This window comes from Phaseolus vulgaris, chromosome 4 (assembly GCF_000499845.2).
Source record: "Phaseolus vulgaris cultivar G19833 chromosome 4, P. vulgaris v2.0, whole genome shotgun sequence".
Classification (NCBI taxonomy): Eukaryota; Viridiplantae; Streptophyta; class Magnoliopsida; order Fabales; family Fabaceae; genus Phaseolus; species Phaseolus vulgaris.
The window spans coordinates 4,887,231-4,902,585 of record NC_023756.2 but is presented as its reverse complement, the minus strand read 5'-3'; the positions used below and the strand labels follow the sequence as shown (position 1 = coordinate 4,902,585).

Genomic DNA, 15,355 nt, shown 5'->3' with positions numbered 1-15,355 from the left:
TTAGTAGTGTTAACACGATAATATTCTTATTAGTTATTGTTACTTATGAATTAATAGTGTTAATGATAATTTTAATAGTGTTAGATGTAAATGTATCTACAAATATCTAATCAGGATATATTGTTAATTCAAAAGTAATAAAATCAATGCTAGGATAAAATTAACATTTAAAAATGTTGATGTAAAAAAAACACTAATTTTTGAAGGTATTGATTCAGTAAAAAATAATTTGAAAATAACAAAAACTTATTTAACTCAAACTTATTTACTTTATAATTTGAGTATGCAAAGATGTGGAATGATTAATTCTAGGAGCGAATGTATTTTTATTTTATGTTGTTTAATTCTATTAATCAACATTACACAAATAAATACTCAGTATTTATAAGTAACTATTATTATTGTGAGAATATTTTATTATTAGAGAAATGAGGATAATAAATTTACACCATAACCCGTCAAAATTAGTTTACTTCAATTAATAAATCATTTAAATTCAATGGGTCGGATTATGTTAAGTCATAGAGTGAATAAAAGTGAAAAATGTTACTCAAAATGGCCTAATTTATTTGACCTCAAATTATTATTTATTATTAGTTTTTTCTTTTAAAATTTATATGAATATATTAAAAAAATTAACAAACCATTTTGGTTATCAATGGTCTATGAAATTTATAGAATAAAGCTTAAAAACAATTATAATCACTTTTTTAAATAAAATATTATATTATAATAAAATAATAATCGATTAATGAATGTAACTGATATTAAGGTATCATTCATAATTCGAGCGTCATAGGCGCGGTATCACAAACATCATTTCCTTAAAATTGCAGAAAAATATTTTATATAATAAATTATTTTTAATTTTAAAGACATCTTCGAATATTTTGTAAATAATAAAATATTGTAATGCGGATTCTATAAATAAAAATTCTTTAAAATTGATTGAAGTTTATTATATAAAAAATTATCTTCAATTTTAAAGACTCGTGTAACAAAATTTTATTGTTACAGTCTAAAGAATCTAAAAGTTATAGGATTCATATTAAAATAATATTTTTATTAACTACAAACTTTTATAATAATATCTAGTTAGAGATATTCAATATGTGATTTTGGAAAAAAAAAATTGTATGGTAAATATGGGTGTTTGTGATTTGGGTTAGTTTAAATTTTCATTAAAAAAAAACATCCAAACTAAAGATAAAAATCAAATATAATTTACTTTTAATTTAATATAAAATTCAAATCAAACCGAATAACTCTTTTGATAGATATAATATATTATACTTCCAATACAACTTAACTGTAAAATAACTTCTAAAACTAGTTAACTCTAAAGAAATAACATTATATTTAAATACAGTAGATGATTTAGTTTAATTATTGATTTTCAATTCAAAATCTAAATTAAACTATATTATTAAAAAAATTAATTTAGATTAATTCTGACTTATATTTTTGAACTGATTTGATTTTGAACGAAACTGTCACTCTAAAATAGTTTAGTTTTATCATATATGGACATGTCTTATTTGAAACAAATTACTACAATAAAATTATTAAATAAAAATTAATATTAAAAATAAAAAATAATTAATTATTATATTAATTAAATTAAATACTATTTTAAACACTAAAATTTATTAATATAATTTCTATTGTCAGTAAAATTTATAAATTAATATTTAATTAATTATCAATTTTAGAATGAATTTAATTAATATAATAATTAATTATTTTTTATTTCTAAAATTAATTTTTTTAGTAAATTATATACTTTACGAATGTATATTTACTACATAAATAAAAGTTAAACAAATCAAATTTTATATTAAATTATTTTATATAATGAAAACTTACCCTTTTTTTTATGTATATTTGGTTTCTGTGGAACTAGTGACACATGAAAATGAAAATGGTGAGCAATGAAATGTTATTGGGTAAAGAGTGTTTATTCCTGCACCCAACAAAAATTTCTCCATACACCCCATCATTTCTTTGAAAAGACTGTTTTACCATTTTTTTAAAAATGATTTTCGAATTAATTTTTTTAAAATGATTTTCCAATTATTTTTAAAAAAATATTTATGGAACATATTTTTAAAATATTTTTATGAATTTCAGAAACAATATTCCGGAATATTTTCCTGTCTTTCAAATTTTCTATTTTAAATAATTTTTATATATAATTTTTTTATTGTGAAATCACCTAAAATTATTAAGAATAATTTCGATAGCAACCTCTTCAATTTATTTTAGATTTTACGATTAAAAATATATTTTAAATTACATAATCTATAAAACTTAATTATAAAGGAACAACTTAAAATATGTTTTTAGATTGAAAGATATAGTTCAAGTTAGATAATTTAAAGAAACATATTTTTGGATGGTAAGAACATGTTTCTGAATTCAAAATTACACAGTTCTATATTATATAATATAAAATAATTTTTAAATTGTGTAATATGAAAATGTATTTCAATTTTAATTCGAAAAGACATTTTATAAATTATGTAATTTAAAAAATCTAAAGTATATTTTAATATTAAGAAATTCTATTAAATTATATAATTCAGAATAATTTTAAACATTATACAGTACAAAATTTATTTCTAAATGTAGAGATATTTTAAATGGTGTAATCTAAATCACAGTCTTAAAATCTAAAACATGAAAATCTTTACTTTTCCAACATTCCGGGGAAACGAAGAAATTCTGAATGATTTTTTATTTTATTTTTTTATTGTAGTTGATGACTTGAGTTTAACTAATTATTTGTTTAGTTTTTCTTTTTCTTATTTTCTGTTTAGGTTAACTTATTATGATTATTTTGTATTCTTATAATTCGTTTAGATTGAGAATAATATCACATTCAAGTTAAATTTTACATTAAAAAATTATAAAAAGTAAAATTTTAATAAGAAAAGTTAATTTCCAAAGTTGAGTACCAAAATTCCATGAACAAAGAAATGGAGGACTACAAGCCAAGTGGCAAAAGACTTAAAGTTAGTGGTACTTGAGAAAATTTATTATTTAAGCAATCATATTTTTTTGTTTTGGCATATAATATAATATAATATATATATATATATATATATATATATATGTATATGTATATATATGTATATGTATGCATGGGTGGTTAGGGTGTCGTTTTTTATTGGACAGGGATTCACTAACGGTCCCAATGTTGGTTGCTTCCTTCAAAGTAATTTCTGATTCATCAGACAAAAAAAGGAAGCAAGATTGTAAATATAATATGACCAATTAGGGATCATATTATGTTTCACATTTTTATGTAAGTAATGTGAGGTACATAAACTAAATATTTCTTATAGGTGAATGCATCACTAAACCTAATAAACAAATGTTTGGGTCATTTTTTTTTAATCTTTTTTTACTACATTCAATCCAATTTAATCTATTTTCTATGAAGTTGAAATATGTTCCGTTAATTGAGTTAGATTTATAATTTTTTATTAAAAAATTTAATTTGAAAATACTTTTCAGTATTTTAGAATAATTATTTTATTTAAATATTTTAATAATTAAATAATTTAATTTTTAAAAGAATACATATACTACAAGAAAAAATATTAACTAAATTTAAAGGCAAAAAATAATTAGTTACTATGTTAACTAAATTAAATATTACTTTTGAAATTAAAAAAATTAATCATATCTAAAGTAATTTTTATTATGAATAAAAAGATTATAAAATAATTTATAAATTAATATTTAAATTAATTATCTAGTTACTAATATTTTTAGATTATGAAGTAATAAGATTAATACAAACTAATTTAAAATATAAAGTAATTAGTAACTAATAATTAAATATAAATTTAAAAATTATTTTATAAATTTGTATTAATAATAGAAATTATTTTGGATACCATTTTTTTTAATTTATAAAATAATATCTAATTTAATCAATATAATAATTAATTATTTTGATTTTTAAAATTAATTTATATTTAATTAGTGATATTTAATTAATTGAAGAACAGAGTAAACAAAATAATAGTTATATTACTGTTATTTAATACAACTCAAAACACATACGATATATTTAACGTCTTTTTTAATTTATTTATTTATTTTTATGTTATTTTATTTAAATTTGAGATAGTATTTAGGATTTTTAAATTTAAAATCGAGGAGAAGTGTTACTCTCAGAGAGAGAGTAAATGGGATGTGTGTGAGAGAGAAAAAAATAAGTTTTAACTATTATTTAGAAGGTGATAAGATATAAGAAAACAAATAAATTGGTTTTTCATATATTAAAATATATAATGAAAAGTGAAATATGTATATAACAGAAAAGAAATATTTTTGTATATATAGTTATTGATTAATATTATAGAATAATTATGGTTAAATTGAGTTTAATTTCAGACTTAACATACAAAAACTCCTGATCCAAAATGTAAGAAAATATATTAGATGATGTTTGAGTCAATTGGAAAGAAGACTCAAATGAATTTATTTGGGTTAGATTAAGTTATAAGAGACAATATACACCCATATATATTGATAGTGGATAAATAATCACTTTAAATATAAATAAAATTTTAAAAAACTAAATATTTAGCTAAAAGTAAAATTTAAAGTTTTTGAACGTGTTTTTTATAAGTTTAGATGTGACACAACATTATTTTATTTTAATAAAAAGTTACTTATTTTTTGAGTTGTAAGTTATAATATGATATTGTCCACCTATTATCATACTTCTTATTATTCAACACATATTTCTATTTTCTTTTTATTCTCTCTCTTAGTTTCAAAATTTATTTTATAATTTAATGTATAAATAACATTTCTATAATAATAACGTTTAAATAAAAAAAAACTCAGTTGGTACCTGTAAGTGAGAAAACCTTATTTTTTAATTCTTATACTTAATAAAAAATAATGTCTTTTAATATATATGAATAAAATGATATACACAATAAGTTAAATGATTGTAAGTATGAAGATTAAACATAAATTTGTACAATTATAACAACAACAAAAAAACAAGTAATCCTAACCCTTACTATGATGTTTTAAAATTGTATACGTTACTATTTAATTTAAAGAATTTATGGGACCGACATAACTACCAAATGTACAAGAACACCATTGTATTTGGTCTTCTGCCAAATTTATCCAACCATTTGTACGTTCCCATCAAGTGAATCAATTCATTATAGTTGGAGAATTTTCAAGAAATTGAGAAAATTGCACTTGCAAACTAGAAAGGGAAAGGGGCATTCAAAAAAGTCCTTGTTTTGTTTTGAAAAACCTTGTTTCCATTCTCACTGTGTCAAGTTTCTTGATTTAAGTAAGTATGGCAAAAGAGAAAAGAAAACAAAGTTTATTGATTAAGGAATTTTCTTTCCCTCTCAAACACAACCGTTGAAGTGTTATGTTCACTCTCATAACATGTTGTTCTGATCTGTAGCGGTAGCTTTAAGAAAGGGAAACTTAAACAGAAATCCCAAGTGTGAGACAGTGATATATGGCAATAAAAATGTGCAGGTTCATAACAACCATTTGGTGAGACATAACTGGAACCCCAAGAGATCCCTGGAAAGTTCTTTCCACAATATTATACATTCAATGCCTTAGCATTTTCCCACTCAACAACTATTGATCTATAAAACTTTTGTAAGTTCCTTGGAGCCAATTGTAGTAGTTGATAACATCAAACACATATTCAGACAATGAGGCTTGTCATCTCAGCTCTTTGTGTTCTTGTGTTTTTCTCTTGTGCAGGTGAGATACAAATTTCACTGTATGTTGATTTTTGTTTCACTAACACATGAATATTCAACTAATGTTATAACTTTTTGTTGTCTTAGGTGCTTATGATCCTTTGGATCCAAACGGAAACATAACAATCAAATGGGATGTCATGTCTTGGACACCAGATGGCTATGTGGTAACTGCATTGCTACTTAGTGTGTTTGTGTGATTGTTTGCAAAATTGATTTCCATGCAATGCAATTATACTTAATGTTTTTCTCTCCTTGAAAAAAACAAGTTAAAAATAAAAGTAAGTATAATGCTTCAATTCAATCAGTTTTGAATCCAAATATCAAATAGCTAGCATTACAACAAATTGCAGTAGTAAAATGCATGAATGAAACCAGCTCTGCCAAAATAAATTATTGCCTTATGCCTATGCATTTTCCATCAGGCTGTGGTAACAGTTCATAATTTTCAAATGTTTCGGCACATCATGAATCCTGGATGGACCTTGGGATGGACATGGGCCAAGAAAGAAGTGATTTGGTCCATGGTAGGAGCTCAAACCACAGAGCAAGGAGATTGCTCTAAGTTCAAAGGCAGCATACCTCATTGCTGCAAGAAAACTCCCACAGTTGTAGATCTACTCCCTGGTGTTCCTTACAACCAGCAATTCTCAAACTGCTGTAAGGGTGGAGTGGTGGCTGCATGGGGCCAAGATCCTTCACAAGCTATCTCATCCTTCCAAGTCAGTGTAGGCCAAGCTGGTACCACAAACAAGACAGTTAAACTCCCCAAGAATTTCACTCTCTTGGCTCCTGGACCAGGCTATTCCTGTGGCCCTGCCAAGATTGTTCCTTCCACCACTTTCCTTACTCCTGACAAGCGCCGCAAGACTCAAGCACTAAGTAAGATCTCTAACCTCACAATTTCAATTTGATCACCAACTTCCAACATTAACAATTCTCAAAAGTCTCATTTGCTTTGTCTTATGCAGTGACATGGAATGTTACCTGCACATACTCACAGTTCCTGGCAAGAAAGAATCCAACTTGCTGTGTATCTTTGTCATCCTTCTATAACGAAACCATTACCCCTTGTCCCTCTTGTGCCTGTGGCTGCCACAACAAGAAGAATTGTGTCAAGTAAGTTTTATATGGAAAAGTGATGGCCTTAAGAAATATTCTAGAGTCAAACTTCATCTTAAAACCAATTTGCATTGTCATGAGGAGAAGTTACACAATAGTATTCCTTTCATTATTTTATCCTTAGGCAAATATTCCTGAATTGTTTGAAAAACATTATACTGACATCTTTATTTATGTGAGGAATGCATTACACCACGTACCCTTAGCTTTCTGTAAACGTTAAAATAGTAAAAGGGTCATGCAAAATCTCAAGAAATCTGTTAATATGTGTTCTATAAGTTAATAGAGAATTTCCAATAACTTTTATCACTGTTGGTGTGGTATGCAGGAGTGAGTCCAAAATTCTCCGCATGGTGGGTGTTCATTCTCCCAAGAAAGACAATGAACCATTGCTGCAGTGCACTCATCACATGTGTCCAATCAGGGTTCACTGGCATGTCAAGGTTAACTATAAGGACTATTGGAGAGTCAAGATTACCATTACAAACTTCAATTACAGGATGAATCACTCGCTCTGGTCTCTTGCTGTTCAGCATCCAAATCTTAACAATCTAACCCAAGTTTTCAGTTTTAATTACAAGCCTCTTCTGCCCTATGCTTCCATAAGTAAGTGCAAGCAAATCAATCTTCTTAAGCTTCTATTATAATTCCATAACTTTAAGAATGGGTATTCAAGCATGTTGTTCTTATGCATGCAGATGACACTGGCATGTTCTATGGCACGAAATACTTCAATGATCTTCTAATGGAAGCTGGACCAACTGGGAATGTTCAATCAGAGTTGCTTCTTCAGAAGGACAAGGATACATTCACATTCAAGCAGGGGTGGGCTTTTCCTCGCAAGATCTACTTTAATGGCGATGAATGCATGATGCCACAACCTGACACATACCCATTTCTACCTAACTCAGCACCTCCTAGTCTAATTACCTCCCCAGCATCTATTTTCTTACTGCTTTTCTTTTTAGCAGTTTGGTGAACTAGTGCACAGTGTGTCAGAATTTTGTGAAAATTTTGAAACCATGTATACCTTCTCAATGATAACGTGACAATAGGCATGAATACTCAAATTCTTTGGAAACACCAAGCCAATATGGCTGTGTTTTTCTGACATGAGCACCAGAGATGCTGAATGTAAATCTCAACAGTGATTTTGTCCGAATCATAGATTGCTTATGCTGTTACTGCAATGCCATAATGAATAATTCATGTCTTTTAGTCTGTTTCTTTGGACTGCATTTACTGCATATATGGATGAGTGCTTTGAATTTTAGTTAAAATTATTTTCAAAGAAATACAATTTATGTTTAGAAGTTTATGACTAAAACAACAGTCATTTTGGAACTAAGTATGAAAATACTCTTATTAAATAATTCAAATGTAGTTAAAATTTACTTATAATAATAAACCTACAAAAAATAATTTATTTATAGTTATATTTGAGATGGAAAGGAGTAAGTATGAATATTGACAATCGTGTTTAATATAGTATGTCATCGTGACTTTGAATGATCTTACCTGAATAAAAACACGCAGGAACATGCAGCAAAAATAAATACATGTACCAAAAGACACACTAAATGAATCACCTCCTACACAGATGATTCTGAAAGAATAAACAATGATAATTTCAAGTACAGACTTCGTTTATGAATTACTCCATTTATTGTGTACCTTTAAATATTTCTTATACTTACAGAACCAACTATGGATCTAAAATGAATAAACACATCATTACACAATAACAATGTAGTAGCAATTTCAATAGCCCCATAAGCTGAAACTTAGAAACAAATCATGGGGCAACAAAGCTACTAATGAAATTTTCTCTGGATGTCTTACTCCAGCTTGGTTCAAATCCCAAATTGGTATCCCAAAATTGAGTCAAAACTTGTCAGATCCAAGATTTTTTTCATGACAGACTTGAGTGTGGCATGCATAGGAACTTTAAGCGTATGCTTGAAATACTAAGGCCACCAAAGAGGTCATTATCAAAACAAGCAGGGAAACCTCTTGCCTGGAACCAGCATTAGGTAACCATGGATAAGCATCAGGTGGTGGCATCCTGAATTGTTTGAAAAACATTATACTGACATCTTTATTTATGTGAGGAATGCATTACACCACGTACCCTTAGCTTTCTGTAAACGTTAAAATAGTAAAAGGGTCATGCAAAATCTCAAGAAATCTGTTAATATGTGTTCTATAAGTTAATAGAGAATTTCCAATAACTTTTATCACTGTTGGTGTGGTATGCAGGAGTGAGTCCAAAATTCTCCGCATGGTGGGTGTTCATTCTCCCAAGAAAGACAATGAACCATTGCTGCAGTGCACTCATCACATGTGTCCAATCAGGGTTCACTGGCATGTCAAGGTTAACTATAAGGACTATTGGAGAGTCAAGATTACCATTACAAACTTCAATTACAGGATGAATCACTCGCTCTGGTCTCTTGCTGTTCAGCATCCAAATCTTAACAATCTAACCCAAGTTTTCAGTTTTAATTACAAGCCTCTTCTGCCCTATGCTTCCATAAGTAAGTGCAAGCAAATCAATCTTCTTAAGCTTCTATTATAATTCCATAACTTTAAGAATGGGTATTCAAGCATGTTGTTCTTATGCATGCAGATGACACTGGCATGTTCTATGGCACGAAATACTTCAATGATCTTCTAATGGAAGCTGGACCAACTGGGAATGTTCAATCAGAGTTGCTTCTTCAGAAGGACAAGGATACATTCACATTCAAGCAGGGGTGGGCTTTTCCTCGCAAGATCTACTTTAATGGCGATGAATGCATGATGCCACAACCTGACACATACCCATTTCTACCTAACTCAGCACCTCCTAGTCTAATTACCTCCCCAGCATCTATTTTCTTACTGCTTTTCTTTTTAGCAGTTTGGTGAACTAGTGCACAGTGTGTCAGAATTTTGTGAAAATTTTGAAACCATGTATACCTTCTCAATGATAACGTGACAATAGGCATGAATACTCAAATTCTTTGGAAACACCAAGCCAATATGGCTGTGTTTTTCTGACATGAGCACCAGAGATGCTGAATGTAAATCTCAACAGTGATTTTGTCCGAATCATAGATTGCTTATGCTGTTACTGCAATGCCATAATGAATAATTCATGTCTTTTAGTCTGTTTCTTTGGACTGCATTTACTGCATATATGGATGAGTGCTTTGAATTTTAGTTAAAATTATTTTCAAAGAAATACAATTTATGTTTAGAAGTTTATGACTAAAACAACAGTCATTTTGGAACTAAGTATGAAAATACTCTTATTAAATAATTCAAATGTAGTTAAAATTTACTTATAATAATAAACCTACAAAAAATAATTTATTTATAGTTATATTTGAGATGGAAAGGAGTAAGTATGAATATTGACAATCGTGTTTAATATAGTATGTCATCGTGACTTTGAATGATCTTACCTGAATAAAAACACGCAGGAACATGCAGCAAAAATAAATACATGTACCAAAAGACACACTAAATGAATCACCTCCTACACAGATGATTCTGAAAGAATAAACAATGATAATTTCAAGTACAGACTTCGTTTATGAATTACTCCATTTATTGTGTACCTTTAAATATTTCTTATACTTACAGAACCAACTATGGATCTAAAATGAATAAACACATCATTACACAATAACAATGTAGTAGCAATTTCAATAGCCCCATAAGCTGAAACTTAGAAACAAATCATGGGGCAACAAAGCTACTAATGAAATTTTCTCTGGATGTCTTACTCCAGCTTGGTTCAAATCCCAAATTGGTATCCCAAAATTGAGTCAAAACTTGTCAGATCCAAGATTTTTTTCATGACAGACTTGAGTGTGGCATGCATAGGAACTTTAAGCGTATGCTTGAAATACTAAGGCCACCAAAGAGGTCATTATCAAAACAAGCAGGGAAACCTCTTGCCTGGAACCAGCATTAGGTAACCATGGATAAGCATCAGGTGGTGGCATTACACAAACGTCACCATTGAAATAGACTCTCCGAGGGAAGGCCCAACCCTTGTCAAAAGTGAAAGTTGATTTATCCTTTCTGAATAGTATCTCTGACTGTACATTACCAAGAGTACCAGCTTGCATGAGAAAATCATTGTAGAACTTAACTCCCCAAAGCATTGCTGTATCATCTGTTAAAAGCCAACACAGATCAATTATTTGTGCGTCTCCACAAAAAATACATGTTCTATGGTGAAAACAAGAATATGTTGCTCTTGCAGTAATTATCTCCAGAATGTTTAGAATGTCAGTTTCAAGTATTTGTACATATCAAAGGTGGGTCAATTTTGTTTAAAATATAGATTAAAAGAAAAATATATTTGAAGGGAAAATGTTTAAAACTATAATGGATGTATGCAAATGTACTCTAATACATAAGAGTGGATCAGCCGGGATTTGGAGGAGAAAATGTAAATTATAATGAAAAAAAAACGAGTAAGTTTTTGGAGAAGAAAATAATAATAAAAAAAATTACAATCAATTACTTTGAAAGTATATGCAATTGAGTTTAGAAAACAAAAATTTTAACATAAAAAAGTAAATGTGGTAGTAATTGATAAATTAAGCATTTCAAAAAGTATGCAAATAAAGTGTTATGAAATGGTGAGGCTACATGTCTTGAAGAAGAACAAATTCAGATTACAATAGAAGATAATCTAACACTCAAGAAGTTGGACTCTTAATATATTAATAATATTTTCTGCTCAAGAAATTTGACAACTCCTACACTACATTCAATTTTTGTTTTGCTTTTCCACATGCCTCCTAAGAGGCAATCATGTTTGAGACACTATCAGACACTGCATTCAACTAAGTTAAATAGTTAAGAGTATTTTATATATCTAAAGTTTTTAGTCCTTGAAAGATCACATCACACTTACTTATTGATCCGTAGGGAGTTATTGCCTGGTAGTTGAAACTGAAAAGCTGGGTCAGATTGCTAAAGTTTGGATGTTGAATAACCAAGTTCCAATCAGAATAATTCATCCTGTAATTGAAATTAGTAACAGTGACCTTCACGCGCCAGTACTCCTTGTAGTTAAGCTTAACATGCCAGTGAACTCGGATAGGACACATATGACGAGTACATCGAACCAAAGGTGTAATACTACTTTTACCAGGTCCAGATTTGGAAACAACTGATGCAAGATGTGGTGAATCTGGACTGTAATGATATGAAAAAAAGGACATGTAACGTTATTACACAATTTTTATTTCTGTTAAGAAAAATATCAGTGCACCAAGCATTAAAACCTACTTTACACAGTCCCCTGTTAGTGATGAGTTGCCCTGGCAGCCACATGCACATGTAGAGCAGGGTACAACAGTATCATTATAGAAAGATGAGAGTGAGACGCAGCAAGTGGGCGCTCTCTGAGCAAGAAATTGTGAATATGTGCATGTCACATTCCATGTCACTGTAACAAATCAAAGCACTGGTAAGTTCAAAGTAAATTGATGGATCTTGCTAATGTGAAGTAAAAACTCGGAACAACTGTTAACTTAGGTTCTATTTGAATAAGCTTCTCAGTAAGAACTTATAGGAGAAGAAAATAAGAATTAATTGAGTTTTCCTCATAAGCAAAAATCAACTTATGCGCCTCAATTTTTGGAAAAATTAAATGAGAGAGCTTCAGTGAAAGTAAGTGTGTACAAGTTGAGTTTAGCTTATAGGAAAAATCAATTCATTTTACCTTCCTTGTTTATTCCCCTATAGTGTTTATGGAAACTTGATCTAAACTAGACCAGTTTTAAAATATTACCAGAGAACCAGGTTTTAGCACTAACAAAAACTACAACAAATAGATAATTAACCGACAAGTGTGGAAATGAACATAAAAGTCCAATAACTTACTGAGAGCTTGGGTCACTCTTCTTTTGTCTGGTTGTATGAATTCAGTTGGTTCCACAATTTTCGCTGGGCCACATGTGTAACCTGGTCCTGGTGCTTTCAAGGTGAAACTTTGTGGCAGTTTGACAGTTTTGTTCGTGGTACCAGCACTACCTACACTGATTTGAAAGGCTGAAACTGCTTTGGATTGATCCTGTGCCCATGAGCTGAGTACACCACCTTTGCAGCAGTTTGCAATTTGCTGATTATAAGGCGTTCCGGGAAGTAAATCTACAACTGTTGGGTCCTTTCTACAGCAATGTGGGATGTTTCCCTTAAATCTTGAGCAATCCCCTTGTTCAGTGGTCTGTCCTCCCACCATGCTCCATATTACCTCCTTCTTTGCCCATGTCCATCCTAGTGACCACCCAGGCGCTGAGATATGACGATATTTTTGGAAGTTGTTCATTGTAACAACAGCCTGTCCATTCAATTGTTTCTTAGACATCTAGTAACTAATTGAACAAAAATAAACCCAATCCATTCTAAATGGCTCTAGCCAATAATATAGATAAACTCATGTTTATACTTGTTGTTATTCAATTATAATAGTTCTACAACTTGCATGGTAAAAATGTGAACACAGTCTTCAACTTCAATCTATGATAAAGGGTGACAGAGAACATGTTGTTTTCATTTCTCTGTGAACAAAATGATTTTGCTTCTCAACCTTTTAAGCAAGATATATTATCCAAGTAAGAACTGAAATATAACATGAGATGCAACTGATGTGAACATGAAGATCCATCACAAAAGATGAGCCTAATTAGTAGAGACAAAAAGAGCCAAAAACATTAATGACCAAGTCTAACTGTAAATAGATGATTTGCTTCTGATATTAATAGGTGACATTGTAAAAGAATGTGCTTACAACATAACCATCAGGTGTCCAACTCATAATATCCCATTTGATTGTGATATTTCCATTTGGATCAAGTGGATCATAAGCTTCTGAAAGATAAACAGTAAAACTCAAAATTAATTTATGAAGGTGGGGACAAAGTAATCAGTAAACTTTCAAATTTTCCTATAACCTCTAACACATTATACGAAAAGGACAGTCATGATACTCATGAAAGGTGCGATAAAAATATTTCTGGACTTGCTAAAGCAAATGAACAAAGAAAGTAAACAAACAAACATTTATACAAGCAAATAACTAGTTCGTGAAATCACACTACTACACCTTTTACATATTCAAGCACCGTGATAAAAAAGCTCAATTGAAACCACGTAAATTCAATGTCATATCAATTTTAACCAGCATTTTACAACAAGACAGATAAGCATAATTTCATTTTCATTGCTCGGTACCAAGATTTAGAAAAAAAGCAAGAAAGAAAAATTACGAAGGAATCCAAAAACCATATTTCCCACTACAACCATCGACATCATCAACATGAAAAGCCACCACAAGCCAATAAAAGATCAAACTTTCAAAAGTATTAACAGTGGTTTTAAATTATATGCTCTACAACTTCCTGAAAAACGTGCCATCTTTGTTTTTCGTGCCCCATTTTCAGAACCGTAAGTTTTCGCCTTTGCATTTTGAAATACCCAAACTTTGGCCACTAAGGAATGAACACTTACGATTAGAGCCACTAAAATTTGGCATTTCAAAATTACAGAGACGAAAAGTCAAGGTTTAACAATCAGAAACTAAACCCAAAGACGCCCATTTCTCAGAAACTAAAAAGCTATCAACCCACTTCCAAAACTTGGACAAAATCCATCACCATTCATCACCCAACAAAGCGAGCCACCAATCTCAACATTCATTCCAATTCAACACGCCGTGAGGACCACGCCATGCAAAAAGGAACAAGCAAAAAAAAACGCAAACAATCTCGTACCCAACAGAAAAAACACGACACCCCATCAATCGAAGGCACAGAACAAACGAAAATTCCAAAACTTTAACGAGAAAAAACGGCCAGCATGAGTGCAGGAACCTGTTGAAGTGAAGCACGTGCAAGAGAAGAGAAGAAAAAGCAGAATGCATGCACAGGGTTTGACGAGGGATCGGATCGTGGGGTTGAAGGTGAAAGGGAAAAGCATTTTTCTTTGAACAAAGGGAATGTTAGGGTGTTGAGAAATTTTTTTGTTGGTGTGAGAGGGAGAGAGAACAGAGTGAGCAAAAGAAGAACAGAGGAAGAGAGAGAAAGAGTCTGTGTGGAAAAATTACGCGGCGGACACTGACTGTTTTTGTTCTGTCCAGTTGGCGAGTGTTTGTCAGAGGAAGAGATTGTGGGCTGTGAAGTCCCACTGTAAGCATTTCCAGCTTCTAGAAAATTCGGCCCACTTTACACTTTTCTATTTTTTTTTCATTTTTCATGAATTTAAATGATTTTATTATATATATATATATGTGTGTGTATTTCATAAAAATACTTAGAACCAGATGGATGAATAGTTAAATTTTAGAATTTTTATAAAGAAAAGAAAAAATATTTCATTGTCATTTGTTCTATTTATAAGTTTGGAAAGGAAATGGAAATAAATAAATCACAATGTATTCTTTCTAGTAATTAATAAAT

At 30.0% G+C, this 15,355-nt stretch overlaps 3 protein-coding genes across 3 annotated transcripts; 2 read left to right on the top strand and 1 right to left on the bottom strand.

Annotated features, from left to right (window-relative positions):
* The first annotated feature begins 5,497 nt into the window (after positions 1 to 5,497).
* Positions 5,498 to 8,139, top strand: LOC137837018 (COBRA-like protein 4). Its single transcript, XM_068645827.1, has 6 exons — positions 5,498 to 5,769; positions 5,856 to 5,935; positions 6,194 to 6,650; positions 6,740 to 6,887; positions 7,219 to 7,496; positions 7,589 to 8,139. The coding sequence occupies exons 1-6, from the start codon at positions 5,718 to 5,720 to the stop codon at positions 7,867 to 7,869; spliced, it is 1,296 nt and encodes a 431-aa protein (XP_068501928.1). The 5' UTR covers positions 5,498 to 5,717; the 3' UTR covers positions 7,870 to 8,139.
* A 981-nt stretch (positions 8,140 to 9,120) lies between these two features.
* Positions 9,121 to 10,070, top strand: LOC137837019 (COBRA-like protein 4). The gene is made up of 2 exons (XM_068645828.1): positions 9,121 to 9,427; positions 9,520 to 10,070. The coding sequence occupies exons 1-2, from the start codon at positions 9,172 to 9,174 to the stop codon at positions 9,798 to 9,800; spliced, it is 537 nt and encodes a 178-aa protein (XP_068501929.1). The 5' UTR covers positions 9,121 to 9,171; the 3' UTR covers positions 9,801 to 10,070.
* A 397-nt stretch (positions 10,071 to 10,467) lies between these two features.
* LOC137837017 (protein COBRA-like) lies at positions 10,468 to 15,052 on the bottom strand. The gene is made up of 6 exons (XM_068645826.1): positions 14,771 to 15,052; positions 13,690 to 13,769; positions 12,783 to 13,239; positions 12,186 to 12,345; positions 11,809 to 12,092; positions 10,468 to 11,058 (listed from the first exon to the last, which is right to left on the bottom strand). Exons 1-6 carry the CDS (start codon positions 14,874 to 14,876, stop codon positions 10,769 to 10,771), a joined length of 1,377 nt encoding a protein of 458 aa, XP_068501927.1. The 5' UTR covers positions 14,877 to 15,052; the 3' UTR covers positions 10,468 to 10,768.
* Between the last annotated feature and the right edge of the window lie 303 nt (positions 15,053 to 15,355).

What these genes read in the sequence shown, in the direction of transcription:
- LOC137837018 (XM_068645827.1), top strand. Translation starts at nt 5,718, where the DNA reads ATGAGGCTTGTCATCTCAGCTCTTTGTGTTCTTGTGTTTTTCTCTTGT. An exon ending in GGACACCAGATGGCTATGTG is followed by an intron (nt 5,936 to 6,193) that starts GTAACTGCATTG and finishes ATTTTCCATCAG; the next exon opens with GCTGTGGTAACAGTTCATAA. An exon ending in AACAAGAAGAATTGTGTCAA is followed by an intron (nt 6,888 to 7,218) that starts GTAAGTTTTATA and finishes TGTGGTATGCAG; the next exon opens with GAGTGAGTCCAAAATTCTCC.
- LOC137837019 (XM_068645828.1), top strand. Translation starts at nt 9,172, where the DNA reads ATGGTGGGTGTTCATTCTCCCAAGAAAGACAATGAACCATTGCTGCAG. An exon ending in TCTGCCCTATGCTTCCATAA is followed by an intron (nt 9,428 to 9,519) that starts GTAAGTGCAAGC and finishes TTATGCATGCAG; the next exon opens with ATGACACTGGCATGTTCTAT.
- LOC137837017 (XM_068645826.1), bottom strand. Translation starts at nt 14,876, where the DNA reads ATGCTTTTCCCTTTCACCTTCAACCCCACGATCCGATCCCTCGTCAAA. An exon ending in CTAACAGGGGACTGTGTAAA is followed by an intron (nt 12,093 to 12,185) that starts GTAGGTTTTAAT and finishes ATATCATTACAG; the next exon opens with TCCAGATTCACCACATCTTG. An exon ending in AACTCCCTACGGATCAATAA is followed by an intron (nt 11,059 to 11,808) that starts GTAAGTGTGATG and finishes GGCTTTTAACAG; the next exon opens with ATGATACAGCAATGCTTTGG.